This window comes from Gamsiella multidivaricata (genome assembly GCF_025024155.1).
Source record: "Gamsiella multidivaricata strain RSA 2152 chromosome Unknown BC939scaffold_38, whole genome shotgun sequence".
Taxonomy (NCBI): Eukaryota; Fungi; Mortierellomycota; class Mortierellomycetes; order Mortierellales; family Mortierellaceae; genus Gamsiella; species Gamsiella multidivaricata.
The window spans coordinates 152,463-167,711 of NW_026251746.1; the positions used below are offsets into that span (position 1 = coordinate 152,463).

Here is a 15,249-nt window from a genome sequence, read left to right on the forward strand (position 1 = left end):
ACCTATACCCATATAGAAGTCCGCAATGTCGGCACCCTCTTCTTGCTCGGGCAGCATGCGCACATCAGGGTCGTCCTCTGCCTTTGTTAGCACATCTACCGCCCGTGATCCAATACTGTTGGCGCGACGTGCTTCTTCTGAAAGTTCGGCCACGCTCCCGTGCTCGTCATCCTCGGTCGCAGAGGCGTTCTCCAAGGCTACACTCCTCTCTCCATCGTCCTCGGCGCAGTCCTCGCTCTCCTTTGCCACCTCAATTTCATCAACTTCTTACTCTTCTGCATCCTCTCTTCCACCGACAGTAGCTATCCCAGTAATAGCACCTCAAGACAACATTGCAGAGAACATCCGAATGATAAGGCATGATGACGACCGGGACCGGGAGGACGACATAGACGTCGATGTAGACGCAGAAGAATCTATCCCACCATCGTTCAAAAAGACAGAAACAACCGCACCACCCAGGACTCAACACATCATCAATAGCATAGGGGCGCGACCAGCCTTGACCCCAAGATCTACATCTTCATTCTCTGACCAGTCCAATCCACCACCACCACCGCTTTTCTTTGGAGATTATTTGTTTCCGGAGAACCCGTCATTGCAGGACTTGCACCAGGTTTTCCGTCTCGACAAGAGTTCAAAGCAAAAGGACTTTCGCCAGTCTTTACAACTTCATGCACATCTAATGGGCCTTATGCTCTCGGCCAGGGTCTCTCGGGGGCTTGACCTTGCATATGATCATGCGCATGATGCGTTCAAGAACAAGCAGAGACCGGATCGGCGGAATGAATTCGTCTCAACCTTCAACTACACATATGACGAAGCCGAGCGCATCTTGGCCCATTCCCTAGCACATCCCCAGCCTCGGCCCAGCTTTCTGGATATGATGAGTCCATCGTCATCCGCCGCTATTTTGACATTTCTACATCGGATCAGGACAGATCACTCAATTTTGGCCACAGCATTTCGAAACCTACAGTCGCAAGAACTCGATGCGCTTCTCGTGCACGAGCGCCCTGCCATTGGTCTCTCCTCACAATCCCATTTACGAGGCACCAGAGATCGGGGGTATAGTTCGCAAACGGGTACCGGTGGCTATGCCACTCAACAATCGCCAACACATCAATCACAGGCGCAGCAACGCCAGCAGCAGCAATACCAGCATTCCCAAGGCACTGTACCCAACTTCGTCAACAATCAGGATGTTGTTCACATCATCCTCGCAAATCTATTTGGACCGGCATCGTTTGAACGGGAACACATTCTACGAACTCGTTCAGTCACAAAGATCTTTGTTGCTCTTCTCTCGGAAAGAAAAGGCGAAAGATTGATGACGGAGATGTTGGAGCGATACGTAGTTCAGTCAGAGTGGCAGCAGGCTAGCCGGTTGAAAGCACGATTCGAAGAGACGCTATCAGATATCATCCGCAGAGGCGAACTGGACTTGGCCGGCTTCTCAGACGAGGAACTCAGTGCGAACATCATGCCGTCGACCAACCAGCTTCTCCACCAACATCATCACCAGTACCTCCATCAGTCTCTAGGGAGGATGTCGAGTGTTCCTACAATGAAAACTCCAGTCACTGATCTTTCAGCAAGTCAGCATGTTCAGCACGGAACAGGACCCAGAGAGTCAGCCCATACTGGAGCATCTGATGTGCGTATCCACTCACAACAAGAAATGACAGGTCGCCAGGCGCTGGTCGAAGGATTCTTCACCGAAGCATGCTTGGATCTACTAGATACACTCCAAGAATTTAGTCCTCCTTGTCTGATGGAGCTTTCGCGGTTGATCTTCATGGAGATTGACCAGAGCGCAAGACCTTACGCGTCCTTGATCATCATTGTCAAGTTTTTCTTCTATCGATTCATGAACAAGTGCATCGCATATCCAGAGGTAGGTCATACCGCTGGTAACAGGAAACCAATGTAGCAATGTTCTCTTTTCTTAGTACTGCGCATGCGCATCTGCTAATGGCGTGTCCTACGTTTTTCAATTTAATAGACCTATGGTATGATGCAGGACACCTTTGTATCGGAAAAACAACGACAGCGGATCTTATTTACAACACATCAACGCCTTTACCGATATGTTACTAGTATCTTGAATCCTGTGCCCGGGTGGTAAGTTTTGGAGTGGTAACAGCAGCCATTTCACTCTTCGTTTTTGGCAGTATCGAGGATAACATTCTAATGGCCTTTTCTCCAACACTTGCTAAAAGGGAATCTCGGTCATGGGTTGTCGATACAAGGATACGGGAAAGGATCGACAGCTTCGTCAAATTATTTTCCACACCAGCACAGACAGGAGAGAGCCAGCCGACACAATATATCCTCAACCCTATTGCAGAGTTGTCAAATCCAGCACCGGTGTCTGCCAACCTCGATCGTCATCTAACCAGTGGATCGAATATGCCTACTGTCACGCCCGTCCTTCTTCTATGTCCCTCGGATTTTACGACCTTATTCTACTTTGTCTGTCCTAATTTCAGAACAACCACGTCGTCCTCATCGTCTTCAGCAGCCCTCATGACTCGATCTAGCAGCTTTAACGGGAAGAGTAATATAGGAATTCGTCAGCGAACTCCTTCAGAGACCCAACCAGCCTACCCGGCAGCGCTGAAATTAGCATCCAATAATGCCGCGTCAGCATCAGGGGCGCCCACAACCCCAAAGCACTTTCACCCATCCAGTGCCATCCGCTCCCGCAGGAGAGCTTCACCTAGTTTCTCGTTTTTCTCCAGCGCAGCAGCCTCGTTACCGTTCAAAGCAAAGCCCCCACCGCCACTCGCTTTGGAAAAGACGACAAGCGCGCCTGCAGAGACAACTTTTGGTGGATCAAGTTTCCTTACCCTCTCTGGAATCAAACCAGGACAAGCAGCTTCTCCCAGAACGGCAACTGTTGAGGTCACCAGTACCTCGGGTATCGCGGCGGCCTCCAGCCCGTGCACACTTCCATTGGGGGGAGAAGACCAAAACACCCCTGTTAAAAGCGCCACATCAACTTCCGCACAAGTATTCCATCGATCGGCTGACTCTACACCAGTCGTGAGGCATTGGAGTGACGAGGCGCTGATACCAGACTTGAAAGCAGCAGTTCTGGAGTTGAAAAAGATTCAGCCAGGATCCGTTAAAGAGGTGCCCTGGGCGGTGAACAATACCAGTCTCACTCCACTGCGAGAGCCCTGGGCATTGGCCTTTGTTCAATACGGTGATGGCGATGGCGACGTTGAGGGGCAAAAGGACTTCATATCGAGCGAACAGGATACGTCTCCAGACAACAAGAAAGATGGTGCAAAGGGCGTTCTCATTGAAGCCGGCCTAGCACTGGCACCTTCATGTATGGCCATGATCATGGAGAACTCTGCTATGGGCGGTGGATCGCGGATTGTTACCGTTACAAAACCAATGCTGGTCGATCAAGTAATGGACTCTGCCGACAACCAAGCGAACTTTGACTCCAATATCGATCTTGACCTGGATGTTGATGGATCGGACAGTGAATCCCTTTTATCTTCAGAGGACAGTTCCTTGGCACAAAAACCGTTGACCTTGGGAGTGGAGGATAAGGATATCTCAATTTTAAGGGTCAACAGTAACCGAATTCTTTCATCCGTCGACGACTCAGGCACAAAAATGTTATCGGCTACCGGAGAACAAGCAGGACCAAAGACGGATAGCGATCATAGTCGACCTCGCTTGGACAGCTCGAAATCCTCGATCTGGAAAAAAGCCGCAGCGGGTCGGGCCTGGAAAACTAGGATTCGACAGACTGTTAGCTCCGAGGCGGATTTGCCAGAGGAAGTTAAAACTGTAGCCCGGTCGATATTCAAGATCCTACGGGAGTTTGACGTGCTCGCTGTTGACGATTCTGAGGAACGCCATTGGGACCATCATGACGAAGAATACTCGTCACATGTCAGCCACAGAAGTATTCGCACTCTACTCCTGCAAGGCATCGAACAGGCCCGTTATTTTGGGAACCATGCTGCCGCTATCGGTTTTCACCATGCTCTCCGAGTTCTTGAATCGTCCTCGGTTCTTCGGCAGTTGGACAGTTCAAAAATCATTTATCTCTTGGCTATGCCCATCAAGCATCGTCTTGAGCATCGAACAGGACGGGCACGAAGCAGAACCATCTGGGAGGGGTTTGCACACTCTTGGCACCTGCGACTGGTATCGGCAATCGAGCGCAAACGAGAGGCTCTTTCGTCTCTACGAGTCAAAATGTACTATCAGACATGTGTGCGGACGTCTTCATCGTTCGAGAAATCGCTCGGAGTCATTAGCGTACTTGGCCGGTTGAACAGGAACGCACTCAGGAAGTACCTGACCGCGGATGAATGGGAAAGATGCAACGGCTTTTTCCCAAGCTGGAACGGGGCAGAATCGAAACCTGGAGTTGAACGAAACGCCTCATGTCACCATGTGGGATGTAAAGGTTCTTGCCTTGATCATCCATCACAGATTGTGTGCGAAGGAGAGGTTGCAGGTCATACGGACAAGACTTCTCGGAGATACAGCGCCAACAACTACAATCCTCATGCGTTGCGAACGTCGAGAACGCGGAGGAGCAGTTTCAGCACGTATATTGACAGCATGACCTCTCGTTCCTTTGGGTCTTCGTCCTTTCTCGAGAGTAGCCTTGGTCATTTGAAGGAGAGAGAGCAAGCGACATTCTCGACTAGCTACGGTTCCGGCTACCAGGGCATGCTCTGGCCAGGCAATAGCGGCAGCCAGGCCGGTTCGATTGGGTCACTGGGTGAGGTAGCAGATATACAGAGTGACTTTAGCATGGATGCGCGTGAGGCTGAGGCAGCCCAACGTTGGATCACAGATGCAGGCATCCACAACTTTCTGCCAGGCGAGGACAACTTTTTGCGATTTTGCATGGAGGTTGAGTCGGTGGTGCGGGGCATCGGTCTCGGCGGGACAGGCATTCAGGGGGCAGGGATACCGCAGGCACAGAACGGTGTCATCCTACCTGCCCTGTCGAGCAGCGGGTCTGATTTCTTTATCAAGGAAGTGACCAAGTTTAATGGCCAGTTCGTTCTCGGAATGGGGCCTATGGATCAGGTCGTTCAGGTCAAGTCCAGCGGAGCATCTGGGGTAGCAGAGTTTCTTGTGAACTCGCTCAAGAATGGACATGCTGCCTCCTCTGTACCGAACACATCTGGAAGCCATTTCTTTTCACACGCAACATCCTCAGCAAACAGCGTCCACAGCGTCTTGAACAGTAGTAGCAGCAGCGGGAGCTCTCAAACGTCACAGATGTCGATGAATAGCCTCGGCACGAGCAGTCTGGGCGGACGATCTAGGATTCTGCACCGACAAGCCAGCAGCTACCAAGCTAATCATGAAGCCATACCCACCTTGCTCGATGACCCCTCATCCATCTATGCATCCCCTCCCGGACCGACCTATGCTCTCTACAACCCACCATTTTCAACCGCCTCTCATGGTGCATCATCCTCATACTCTGGGTTCATGGGGCTAGGAGGAACATCTTCGACTTTATCATCGCATCAAATCTCAATGCTTCCTAAGGATATGGCGGAGTTCTTACGCAGAATCCAATTGAAGCTAACGAGTTTTATACTCTCAGAATGGGTCGATATTTTTGGAGAGGTCGAAACCGATCGGTGGTTTAGGGAGTTTTTGGATGAAATGGGTTCGCGAGAGACCGAAAGGAAGCCGGATGCTTTCGAGGATACACAGGCTACAGTGGACACGAACCAGGACGGCTACATGCTCCCTTTGAACCAGATGGACATGGGTGGCAAATCCCAAGGCGAACTGAAACCCTGCTCAACGACTAGTCTGGCGAACACAATTGCTCCTGGCAACACTTTGGAGTCGCGTTCAAGCACTGCTGCGGATTCGGATTCGCCAGATTCAAGCAGCAACAGCAGGAACAGACATGTCGCTAGCCATCCAGAGTGGACTGAGGCCCAGTTTAAACAGAGACAGCACGATTTGGATCTGGATTCAGTAGTGCCACCCGACGTTCCTACGGCGGTGAAATCCTCAGCCTCAGTCACCACATTTTCAACGGCTAAATCTCTGAAGAATGCACCCACCTTCAACTCCATGATCAATATCAATGCGACGACGGATGGACAGTATGGGATGGGAGGACATAATCCTTTATCGCGTCCGGGACTTTTGCGCGACTCAACGTGTCCAGTCTTTAGCCAGCAATCATCTATAAACACAGCAGACGAGTGTACGACCTCTGGCAAGAGTCTTTTGAATGTTCAGGTCAAGCATCATCTCAAGGAAACGGGATCCAGAGGCATCAAAAGACCGGGTAACCCTGTTGCGTCTTATGATCTTGCTGAAGCCTACCGGTTGACGGTCGAGCAGTTTAATAATGCAAAGTCCCCATATCAAAAACTCGGCCATCTCTTTGCTCTTGAGCTGCTCATTGTTGCCTCGTTATCCTATCCAGACTCCTGCTTGGATGGCTTGATGGCAAGGCCAAGCAAATTTGATCCGTATGAAGGAGGCAATCCTTCAGGTTCAGCTCGATCCAAGCCATCAGGCAATATCGATCAGGAAGAGATCAATGTAGATACTCCGCGTGCCCTAACGCCCGGCACGGATGCGATTGTGGACGAGATCGAGAATTTGTTCCGCCAGCCAGGTGTTCTCAGACCTCGACATCTGCTTCGAGATATGCAACTGATCGCAGCGTTTATCCCGGGCTCGATCTTGGACCTTCGTGACGACGGCAAGGCGTTTTGGGACATGTCTTTGGCGATCTCTAGCCTCAAGAGCGAGGTAGTCGAGTACATTGTTCAAAAGGGTATCCGGCTAGTGGAGGTGGAGGAGGCCGCTCGGACGAGCCAGGAGACGGAGAGCAATGGGGGCAGATCTATCGCGCAGGATGACGATGAGCGAACTCGTATGACTGAGGCTGTTAGGCTGTTTACCATTGGTATATTTTTATGATGGATTTTTTTATCGGAGCTGTTCACGACATGTCATGAGTTGTATTGTTCTAACTCAAGGGTCCATTGCACCTTCCTGAACAAATGACATAGGTGCCAAGGAATCACACGCAGTGGCGCAAAGAGAACTGGCGATCCTGTACATGTCTCTACCAACGCTTCCGTCCTCATCCTCCCCGTCAATTGGGTTCTTTAAGGCCGATAGCTCGCCGCTGATCACCCAAATTAATCGGGTGCCTTCGCCCATTTCAATTACGACCTCCAAGCTCGGCAGAATGCCCGGGAGAACTCATACTCCACCACCCCTTGCTTCGCCCAAGAGCACGTTTTCGAGCTCATTTTTGGGCAAGAGCAGTACGGCCAGCATTCCCATCAAGCAGAGACCCCGTCATCATCACAGCAGCAGCGGAAGCGGAAGCAGCTTTGGAAGTGGTATGCTGAGCGGATTAGGTATCATGACAGGCTTGGGGTCGTTCACTGGGTCGTCGTCCATTGGATCTGGAGGATCAGCTGAAGGATTGAACAGCTCTTCTATGGCGTCGCTAGCTCATCAACAGCAACAGCCGTTAGGAGAATTCGCGGAGGGTCATCATGATGTAGATCAGTATCTCGATGTGCACACTGGGCGGCATTCTGTCCCAGCGCACACGCACCAGTCGAATCACCTGTACCAGCACCAGCGACAGCATCAGCAGCATTCGTATCAGACGTCGGCTCATCACGCAATGCCGCCGAATTCTTCTGAACCAGACAAGTTCAATCCGGAGAATGTAGCAGCTGCGATGCACTGGTTTACATTGGCGGCTGCCCAGGGCGACAAGTTTTCTATCAATTATTTGAAACACAAGGAAACTGCTGGAGGGATACTTGGAGGCATGGGATAGGAGGGAAGTGCAGTTGCTACTGTGTGTCGTACATCCAAATAAATAGAGAAGAGAAGGGAAGTAGGTATGAGCGCATCAAATTGTCAGTCTTGTATTGAATGGACACATTTGTCCGAATTGGTAGAGTAGATATGGCGAAGCTACCTGTAGATCAGTCACTGCACAATGGATTTTATTATGGTTCTATGCATTGCGCACGTCAAAGATTAGGCATCCGTCTTCCTTGTAAGCATCTTGGTAGTCTGTTTGGACTTTTGCATGATCTGTTTGTCCTTATCCGAGATACGAGCCACGAAGACTCCGCTCTGTCTTACCAAGGAGTCGACTCTTTCGTGGCACTGCTGTCCCTCCGCGTCCTCACCTCCAACGTATCGTTTCCGCTTCCGTGTCATGCCAACCAGGGCTACGTTCTTGGTACTTGGAATCCGTAACATCTCTGTCTGGAGGTGGTAGCCGCAGGCGTCGACGATGCTACAGATGTATTCTTGATAGGCTTTGTACTTCCCTTCAGGGGCACCTTTCGGAAACTGGTATCGGCTGCCGTTTAGATCGAAGAAACAACAGGGTATCACAACGAATCTATTTAAGAAACAGGACGTTAGCGCGACCATTTTCAATCTGATACTAAAAGTGACGAATTTGTTCATGTCTATATCTCGTACCTGGTTAGAGGCTTTGACCGCATAGCAATAATGGGTATCCAGGGTGCGAGCTCATCAGCATGATTTCCAATGATCCAGTCCACATTGTCAAGTGCCGTCTCATTGGGAATAATTGTCTTGGCTATCAGACCAAATTAAATCACAATATCAGAACCATGCCAACAAAGAAAGATCGTAGCTTGATGGAGCCCTTCTATATGTATATTACCTTCAAGATGGGTCTCGGGTCCATAGATATCCCAAACCTTCCTCGAAACGATATCAATTCCTGTGCCTGCATGTCCTTCCTCGTTCAAGATATGGGTCAGCAGACCATTCCCGCAGCCGAGATCCACAAACGTCTGTTTCTCCATTTTCGACTCCTTGTCCTGGCTATTGTCGTCCTTTGATTGATCCTCATGGTGCTCTAGACGGTATTGTTGACGTTCTAATTCCCACAACGCAACCAGCCAACTGGCAATCGAAATGTCCTCAAACACAAACTTGCGTGGATCGGTCTTTTCAGGCCAAGACTGGACCCATTTCTGGGCATAGGTTTCCTTTAACCGAGCGTAGGTTGCGAGGTAGAGATCCTTGGGGACCATAACGTCATGTTGAACCCTGCTTTTGGTAAATCCTTTAGTAGCGTTGACACCCCATTTGTAGAGTTTCTTGAATAGCTCCTTGAAAGCGTATTGCTACAATGAGGGAGAATGAGTGAAGAAAAAAAATAAAAAATACAAGTAGTTAGAAAACACCTGGTAGATGTCTGCTGAGTATGATGCTGACAATAACAACAGTGAATGCTTTCTTTCACACACCATCTTGTCTGTAAAGACTCCTTCATCCCCTGCCAAGAACAAGTCTAGCGTAATCCAACCAGCCCGTTTACTCGTAATTTTTGTGTTGCCGCTAAAACTGCCATCGTTTTCAGTTTTGGCGCCCTCAGCAGAATCTTCGTCCTCGACATATTCATAGCACCCTTCTTCAGATCCATCCTCATCCTTATGCCGGTGGCCATCCCGATTCTCAGGATCGCCATCTCGGTTCTCTGAGGCATCCTGTGTTAGATCTGGGGTAAATCCGTACCGGAATCCGCGCACTTTTGGGTAATAAAACGGTAGTACTTTCATCATCTCCTCTATATCGCGATCGTTCCTACTGCTGCCGCTGTCACCGCAACTTTGATTTGAATTCTGACCCGCATTATTGGCTGATGCGGAGCGAATGACTGGGACAAAGACCGCATGACTGGTTGGCTGTGATCGGGTATAATAAAGTAGCTCCTCCATGACAGGATCTTTGTGCACTCGCTTGGGCAGTAACCGCCTTCGAGTGGTCCTAAATAGAAGTGTAGTGGCACCGTTAAATTCAAGAAGGCGCTGCTGATACCCTGGCTCTTCCTCTTTGTCCGGAGTGCGTATTGATCTGCTTCCATCTGTATCTGCAGGCCCTTCGTTTGATAAGTGGTGCAGATGGTCGTAAATTATCTCGACTTTAGACACTGGGGGAATGATAGCAGGGGCTTCCAAGATCCAGCGTTCCTGATAAAGATGAATAAAAATATTTATATAGATAGTCAGTCATCCTGTAAGCGACTGAACTATTCCTGACGGCTCTAGAACGAGCGCTTTGATCATACCAGAACCTGCCAAAAGATGTCTTCGTTAAAAGGGACTGGTGCCCTGGCTGCTTGGTACCATGTTGGGTGAGGTTTCTTTGTGTCCTTTTCCTGTTCATGCCTTTTCTTGATGTTGTTAGGCAGCCGGTCAAAGTGGAATGTCGCTTCGTATGCAAACTCGGCAGTCGTGGCCCCGTCGTTGTTCATCCTGCTCATGAAAGATGAATGAATCGTTGGTAAAAAAAACGCAGAGAGCAGTGAATTGGTGGCAACATAACAATGCAAAAGCAGTCCATATAATTATCCGCTTTATTGGTCTATGTGTCAATGTGTCAAGAACAACATGTAGTACAGAGGCTAGTTCGCAGGCGCGAGCAGTACGTCCAGGTGCTGGTCCACCGTGGTCGTTGACTCGAGTGTATCGTGCGCCCATTGCCTGGCTTCAAGCAAGAACCACATCTTTAACCACCACCCACCTCCTCCTGGAAGATCCCTCACGCCCTCGACCAGCCCACGACCACCGTCTTGGCGACCTAATTGTCTCAAGATGGGTAGTGCGGTCTTGAAGAGATCGATATTGGGGTTCAGCTGGCGCCCAATTCCCTCGAGAATCAAGATCGAGATGATCACGTTGGCGAAATCACCCTCCATTGGCACATGGTGTGTCCGTACCATCGACATAACCTCCGCGAGCAGGTCTGCAATTTTGATCTTGCTCAACGACATGGCTGTGTTCCTGACACCCAAAATCAGCCTTTGCATCCTGAGTGCAAATCCTTCGCCATCGAGCACAGTCTCTGGGGAACGACACCGTTCAATCATCAGCTCGCCAGCTCGGTATCCATCAAACTCTGCCAACGCGTGGAACAGATCCAAGAAATCTCTCCGGTTCTTATCAGAGAGCACTGAGACCAGTCCAGCATCAATAAAGACGACCTGTGGGCGCCATCCTTCATCGTACAAATTCTGCAGCTCCTGGATCCATGCCTTATCGTCGCCTTTGGGCACTGCTCGGAGACGCATCGTTGCTTCATCCTCATGTGACATGCTCTTGTATCCCTCTCCTTTGAACCGAGCTATGAGCTGTTTGAATAGATTGTTGGCCGAGGGGTTGTAGAATCGCACAAAGATGTTGCCTGGATGTAGATCCGCATGCACAAAGTTATCAAAAATCAGCATTCTCTACAAGATTCAAGGAAAAAAAAAAAAAGAAAAAAAAAAGCAGGTGTAACACTGTTAGGTAGAGGTCCTGTTTGATTCCAGTTTACACAACGCATTGCCGAGTTATTGTCCTACTAGGAATCCATCCAGGCCAATGTCGGCAATTTTCAAGTCATATGGACCTGCTCCATTCTGCAGATAGGCCTTCAACGGGAGTGCGTCCACAAACTCCTCGATCAACATCTCCTTTGTTGCAAATTGGATGAGTGGTGTCGGAAAGGTAACTGTGTACCGTTCCCGGAAGTTACGCTGAAATATCTCCAGGTTCTTGGCCTCAATTCTCAAATCTAACTGCTCCTGCATCATCTCTCCAAACATTGTGACCTGGTCAGGCAAAGAGATCCATCTCATCTTGGGGATCCAATTGATAAGTTTTGCAAAGAACGACATGATAGCTAAATCCCGCTCAACCGTTCGCTGGACCTTTGGATGCAGAACTTTGATCGCCACCTCGGTCTTCAGTTTCTTTTTTCGTCCGCCTGATTCCTCGCTGACCTTGCTGACCTTAGCGACGCTGGTGAGTTTGCCGAGGACAGAGTTAGTTGGATTTTCCTCTGGCTGCTCATCGGGCTCGAAATGCAGGGCAATACCAGGCTTAAGTCGTCCCCGATAGACCTGAGCGATAGCACCAATACCCAGAGGAGTCTCGATAAACTCGTCGAAGATGTCCTCAAGCTTACGTCCTCCGAACGCTGCCTCAATCGTCCGCCGGGTGTGCTCTAAGGAGTGGGGATCGACCTGGTTATGTAGCTTGGATAGCATGGCACACAGTTGCTTCGGGAATATGTCCGTCCTGGATGCGGCCCATTGTGACAGCTATATCGACAAGTACGGGGCGAGTGAGCGCTCAATCCTTGAAGACAAGATCCGTAATGAATGAACGGGCAAATTAACGTAATCCGCCGTACCTTGATAAATGTCGGTCCTGCCATCTCCATGTGCCTCACCAGCAAACTGTACCACCAAATCGCACCTGATCGCTCGTCATGCAACTCCTTGTTCCTCTCGCCCATGAACACCGCAGGCACGGTAATAATCAGCGGCAGAAAAATGACTGCCAGCACCCCAAACCGCCAGATGGTCAGGATGGGATGCACGACATAATCCTCCAGCATGTTCTCTAGGTACTCTCGTAGCCGCCTCCAGAACGAGAGCTTCTGGGCCACCCTGATAATCTCCGTCTTGATATAGGGTACAGGCTGCGTAGGCTTGGCATTCTGAGTATGTTGGTTCAGTGCCTCGAGATGAATGCCTGGAGAGAGCAATGAAAGCCCTCCTTGCGTAACGAGCGCAGGAACAAGATAGTGCCTGACAGGGGATATCCTTGCAGAGGCATACGAGGAATGGCGGGCGTGTCTCAGGGGGCGACAGGGATGAGTGTGTCTTGGTGAGCGCTCGGTTAGCTGTAGGGCAGTTATGGTGGATTTTGGTCTGTGTTGTGCTGTGCTTCGATGCGGCATTCGCAGCAGGGCACCCTGCCTCTGGGTGGATCCTTGGCGCAGTGATCCGATGGTGAGCCGCGACAGGGCTGAGATGGATGGAGAAAGGGCCATGAACTGCAAGGTTAAGGCTCAGCCGTTGCGTTGAGGGTCGATAAACAAGTGTGTAGTGGGGAATGAGTATGTCAATGGAAGAAAGGAACAAATGGATAGAGCGCAAAAATAAATACAGGGCAAGAATGAAGTAAAAAGGTGGCAGGGAACGGAAGGAAGGGCCATGCTGCACAGAAACGAATCGCGGTGCAGTCACGATTGGGCGCTGCATGCTGTCATCATTATAGCATATATAGCGGATATGCAATCTGTGTCGCTCTTATATTCCTTTTGAATGCTCTTCCTGTCAGCAATTGAGCTACGAATGTTTCTTGAACGGAAGATCAATCTTGTTGCCAAAAAAAAAAAAAAGAATAAGGCGAAATCCTTGAGGTGAGGGTGGGTGGGTGTAGGGCGAATACTAAGGAAAAGTGCCACCTTCTTAGGTCATAGTCGTGCCGATCCCAACATGACATTCCAGGGCTCCGTGAATATCACGAATACCAGATATATACACTGAGGTGAATGTGTCCCCTGCAATGCTTCTCGGTGGATCGCCCTGCATTGTGTCCAGTCGTGGATCCGTCACACATGCTGACCCTGAACTGAGGGACCAGAGGAACTCTCCTGTCCGCCTCCGCCACCCCCACGGCCACGGCGGGTACGTCCTGACCGAGCCGATCCTCCACCGCCTTGTCCACCTCCCTTGTTTCCGGATGCAGGCGCGTTGCTCACTACTGCACCGCTGTTGTTGCTGGTGTTGTTGTTAGTGCTATTGCTACTTGGCACATTGCCTGCGACAGCTTTCGGCTCCTGCTTTGCACGGTCTCCTCGATTTCTGCGGGATCGACCAGAACGTCCTGGTGCGCTATCTGTGGTGGAGGCCTGCGCACCGTCCTTTTTGGAAGCAGAACTTGTTCCTGGTTGCTGTTGTAGCTGTCCGCCTTGATTTTGAAGTCCGCGACGTGTTCCTGAGCTGGCTGATCCTTGGCTCCCTTGAGATGTCACACTGTTGATAGGCTTGGATTCAGTATGGGGTTGACCGCTCTGTGAACCAGATCCAGCAGAGGCGAGTGAGTTAGTGTTAGCGTTGCTTGCTGGCTTGGGTTTCAAGAGGGTAATTTGAGGCGCCGTAGGCTCTCCAGCTGTATTACTAGCAGCTGCAGCGTCCGCAGCCACCTTCTTGCTGCCTCGGTCTCTGCGTCTCCTCTCACGCTTGGGCTTTGCTCCTTGACCATTTTCAGCCTCTGCTGTCTGCACGGGCTTTTTTCCTTGTTGCATTTGTTGCTGCGATGGTGGGATTTGCTGACTCTGCTGGTTTTTGATGGCTGCACTGGGTGAACTCGAGGTCTGTGCACGATCTTTAGCGTTTCTGTTGGCGAGGATTATGATCTGCGCCTTGCTAGAGCTGGATAGACCTGCTTTTCCTGCCTGTCTCGCTTGTCTGGTGGCCGATTTTGCTGCATGCGCCTTTGCTTGAGCTGCGGCCTTTTGCGCCCTCAATGCCTCCAGCAATGGTGTTGATTTCGGATTTATTGCACTCTCTTTCAGTACTATAATGGTATCCATACAAAAACAAAGTCAGAATGGAGTGGATCTAGCAATGCCTTTGGTACAAAAGCGACCAAATGAAGACGATACTTACGCAGCTCTGTTCCTGAAAGTTTCATCTCCTTGTCGGCCTCGCTGGGTTCTGAATTCAACGACTGCAAGAACGCAATGTAGTCCGGATCTAGGGTCGCATATGGCAGGGACAAGCATGTATCAGCTGTCAGTGGTTCCTCTGCACGGCCTCCTTAATATGCCTTGATAGCAGTACTGTAATTCCACAAGACAGGTACCTTCTTCAATCGTTCCTTGTTTTGCGTCCACCTTGCGTGCATCTCGGGGTATCTTTTGGAACGCTGCAAACTCCACAAAAGCTCTGCCTTCGTTCCCGTTTCTGTCCACAAATGTGTGTCCATGATAGGTCTTTTGGAATTCCAGCGCCAGCTTCTCGTTTTTAAAGTAGATATACGCTCGCGCAAAAGTATTTCCTTTGACTGGACTAAGAAAGAAATACATTTTAGTAATAGCAAACAAAAGCACATCGACATGTGAGGTTTCGAAGTCGATGGAAAGCATACGTTACTTTTTGCTCACTTTGCCGTTAACCCATGTGGTTGGTCGTTCCAGTGAGGTCTCTGGAACCAGGGGACTGATGGAATCAATAAAGACTTGCTCCGGAAGGTTAGCGGGAAGCCGGCGGACGACGATCTTTGTCTTGGCCTGACCCTTGTTGGGCCCCTTGGATCTCGAGGCGCGCTTGAAAGTGGATGCTTTTCCTCCTGTATTGCTCATTCTGGTTCGTGTTGCGGTGGTCCTGGCTCCGTATATTGCGTAGCATGAGGTTAAAAG

General features: G+C 50.1%; 5 protein-coding genes across 5 annotated transcripts; 1 reads left to right on the plus strand and 4 right to left on the minus strand.

Annotated features, from left to right (window-relative positions):
* Positions 1-25: 25 nt before the first annotated feature.
* Positions 26-7,837, plus strand: BC939DRAFT_503778 (uncharacterized protein; the record flags this gene model as incomplete). The annotated part of the gene is made up of 4 exons (XM_051560437.1): positions 26-1,897; positions 2,006-2,124; positions 2,223-6,940; positions 7,047-7,837. The coding sequence occupies 4 exons, from the start codon at positions 26-28 to the stop codon at positions 7,835-7,837; spliced, it is 7,500 nt and encodes a 2,499-aa protein (XP_051411536.1).
* BC939DRAFT_453637 (uncharacterized protein) lies at positions 7,811-10,331 on the minus strand. The gene is made up of 6 exons (XM_051555952.1): positions 10,121-10,331; positions 9,300-9,819; positions 8,708-9,176; positions 8,500-8,620; positions 7,982-8,416; positions 7,811-7,856 (listed from the first exon to the last, which is right to left on the minus strand). The coding sequence occupies exons 1-5, from the start codon at positions 10,216-10,218 to the stop codon at positions 8,044-8,046; spliced, it is 1,581 nt and encodes a 526-aa protein (XP_051411537.1). The 5' UTR covers positions 10,219-10,331; the 3' UTR covers positions 7,811-7,856; positions 7,982-8,043.
* A 59-nt stretch (positions 10,332-10,390) lies between these two features.
* Positions 10,391-13,041, minus strand: BC939DRAFT_453641 (uncharacterized protein). The gene is made up of 3 exons (XM_051555953.1): positions 12,229-13,041; positions 11,396-12,136; positions 10,391-11,281 (listed from the first exon to the last, which is right to left on the minus strand). Exons 1-3 carry the CDS (start codon positions 12,871-12,873, stop codon positions 10,457-10,459), a joined length of 2,211 nt encoding a protein of 736 aa, XP_051411538.1. The 5' UTR covers positions 12,874-13,041; the 3' UTR covers positions 10,391-10,456.
* Positions 13,042-13,155: 114 nt separating this feature from the next.
* On the minus strand, positions 13,156-14,687 carry BC939DRAFT_180160 (uncharacterized protein). The gene is made up of 2 exons (XM_051550438.1): positions 14,498-14,687; positions 13,156-14,405 (listed from the first exon to the last, which is right to left on the minus strand). The coding sequence occupies exons 1-2, from the start codon at positions 14,520-14,522 to the stop codon at positions 13,438-13,440; spliced, it is 993 nt and encodes a 330-aa protein (XP_051411539.1). The 5' UTR covers positions 14,523-14,687; the 3' UTR covers positions 13,156-13,437.
* A 55-nt stretch (positions 14,688-14,742) lies between these two features.
* Positions 14,743-15,241, minus strand: BC939DRAFT_180165 (uncharacterized protein). Its single transcript, XM_051550439.1, has 2 exons — positions 14,995-15,241; positions 14,743-14,899 (listed from the first exon to the last, which is right to left on the minus strand). The coding sequence occupies exons 1-2, from the start codon at positions 15,190-15,192 to the stop codon at positions 14,855-14,857; spliced, it is 243 nt and encodes an 80-aa protein (XP_051411540.1). The 5' UTR covers positions 15,193-15,241; the 3' UTR covers positions 14,743-14,854.
* Between the last annotated feature and the right edge of the window lie 8 nt (positions 15,242-15,249).

What these genes read in the sequence shown, in the direction of transcription:
- BC939DRAFT_453637 (XM_051555952.1), bottom strand. Translation starts at nt 10,218, where the DNA reads ATGAACAGGAAAAGGACACAAAGAAACCTCACCCAACATGGTACCAAG. An exon ending in GAGTCTTTACAGACAAGATG is followed by an intron (nt 9,177 to 9,299) that starts GTGTGTGAAAGA and finishes CCCTCATTGTAG; the next exon opens with CAATACGCTTTCAAGGAGCT. An exon ending in ACCCGAGACCCATCTTGAAG is followed by an intron (nt 8,621 to 8,707) that starts GTAATATACATA and finishes TTGGTCTGATAG; the next exon opens with CCAAGACAATTATTCCCAAT.
- BC939DRAFT_180160 (XM_051550438.1), bottom strand. Translation starts at nt 14,522, where the DNA reads ATGAAACTTTCAGGAACAGAGCTGC. An exon ending in ACTTTCAGGAACAGAGCTGC is followed by an intron (nt 14,406 to 14,497) that starts GTAAGTATCGTC and finishes ATACCATTATAG; the next exon opens with TACTGAAAGAGAGTGCAATA.
- BC939DRAFT_453641 (XM_051555953.1), bottom strand. Translation starts at nt 12,873, where the DNA reads ATGGCCCTTTCTCCATCCATCTCAGCCCTGTCGCGGCTCACCATCGGA. An exon ending in CAGGACCGACATTTATCAAG is followed by an intron (nt 12,137 to 12,228) that starts GTACGGCGGATT and finishes TTGTCGATATAG; the next exon opens with CTGTCACAATGGGCCGCATC. An exon ending in TTGGCCTGGATGGATTCCTA is followed by an intron (nt 11,282 to 11,395) that starts GTAGGACAATAA and finishes TGAATCTTGTAG; the next exon opens with AGAATGCTGATTTTTGATAA.
- BC939DRAFT_180165 (XM_051550439.1), bottom strand. Translation starts at nt 15,192, where the DNA reads ATGAGCAATACAGGAGGAAAAGCATCCACTTTCAAGCGCGCCTCGAGA. An exon ending in CCACATGGGTTAACGGCAAA is followed by an intron (nt 14,900 to 14,994) that starts GTGAGCAAAAAG and finishes TTTCTTTCTTAG; the next exon opens with TCCAGTCAAAGGAAATACTT.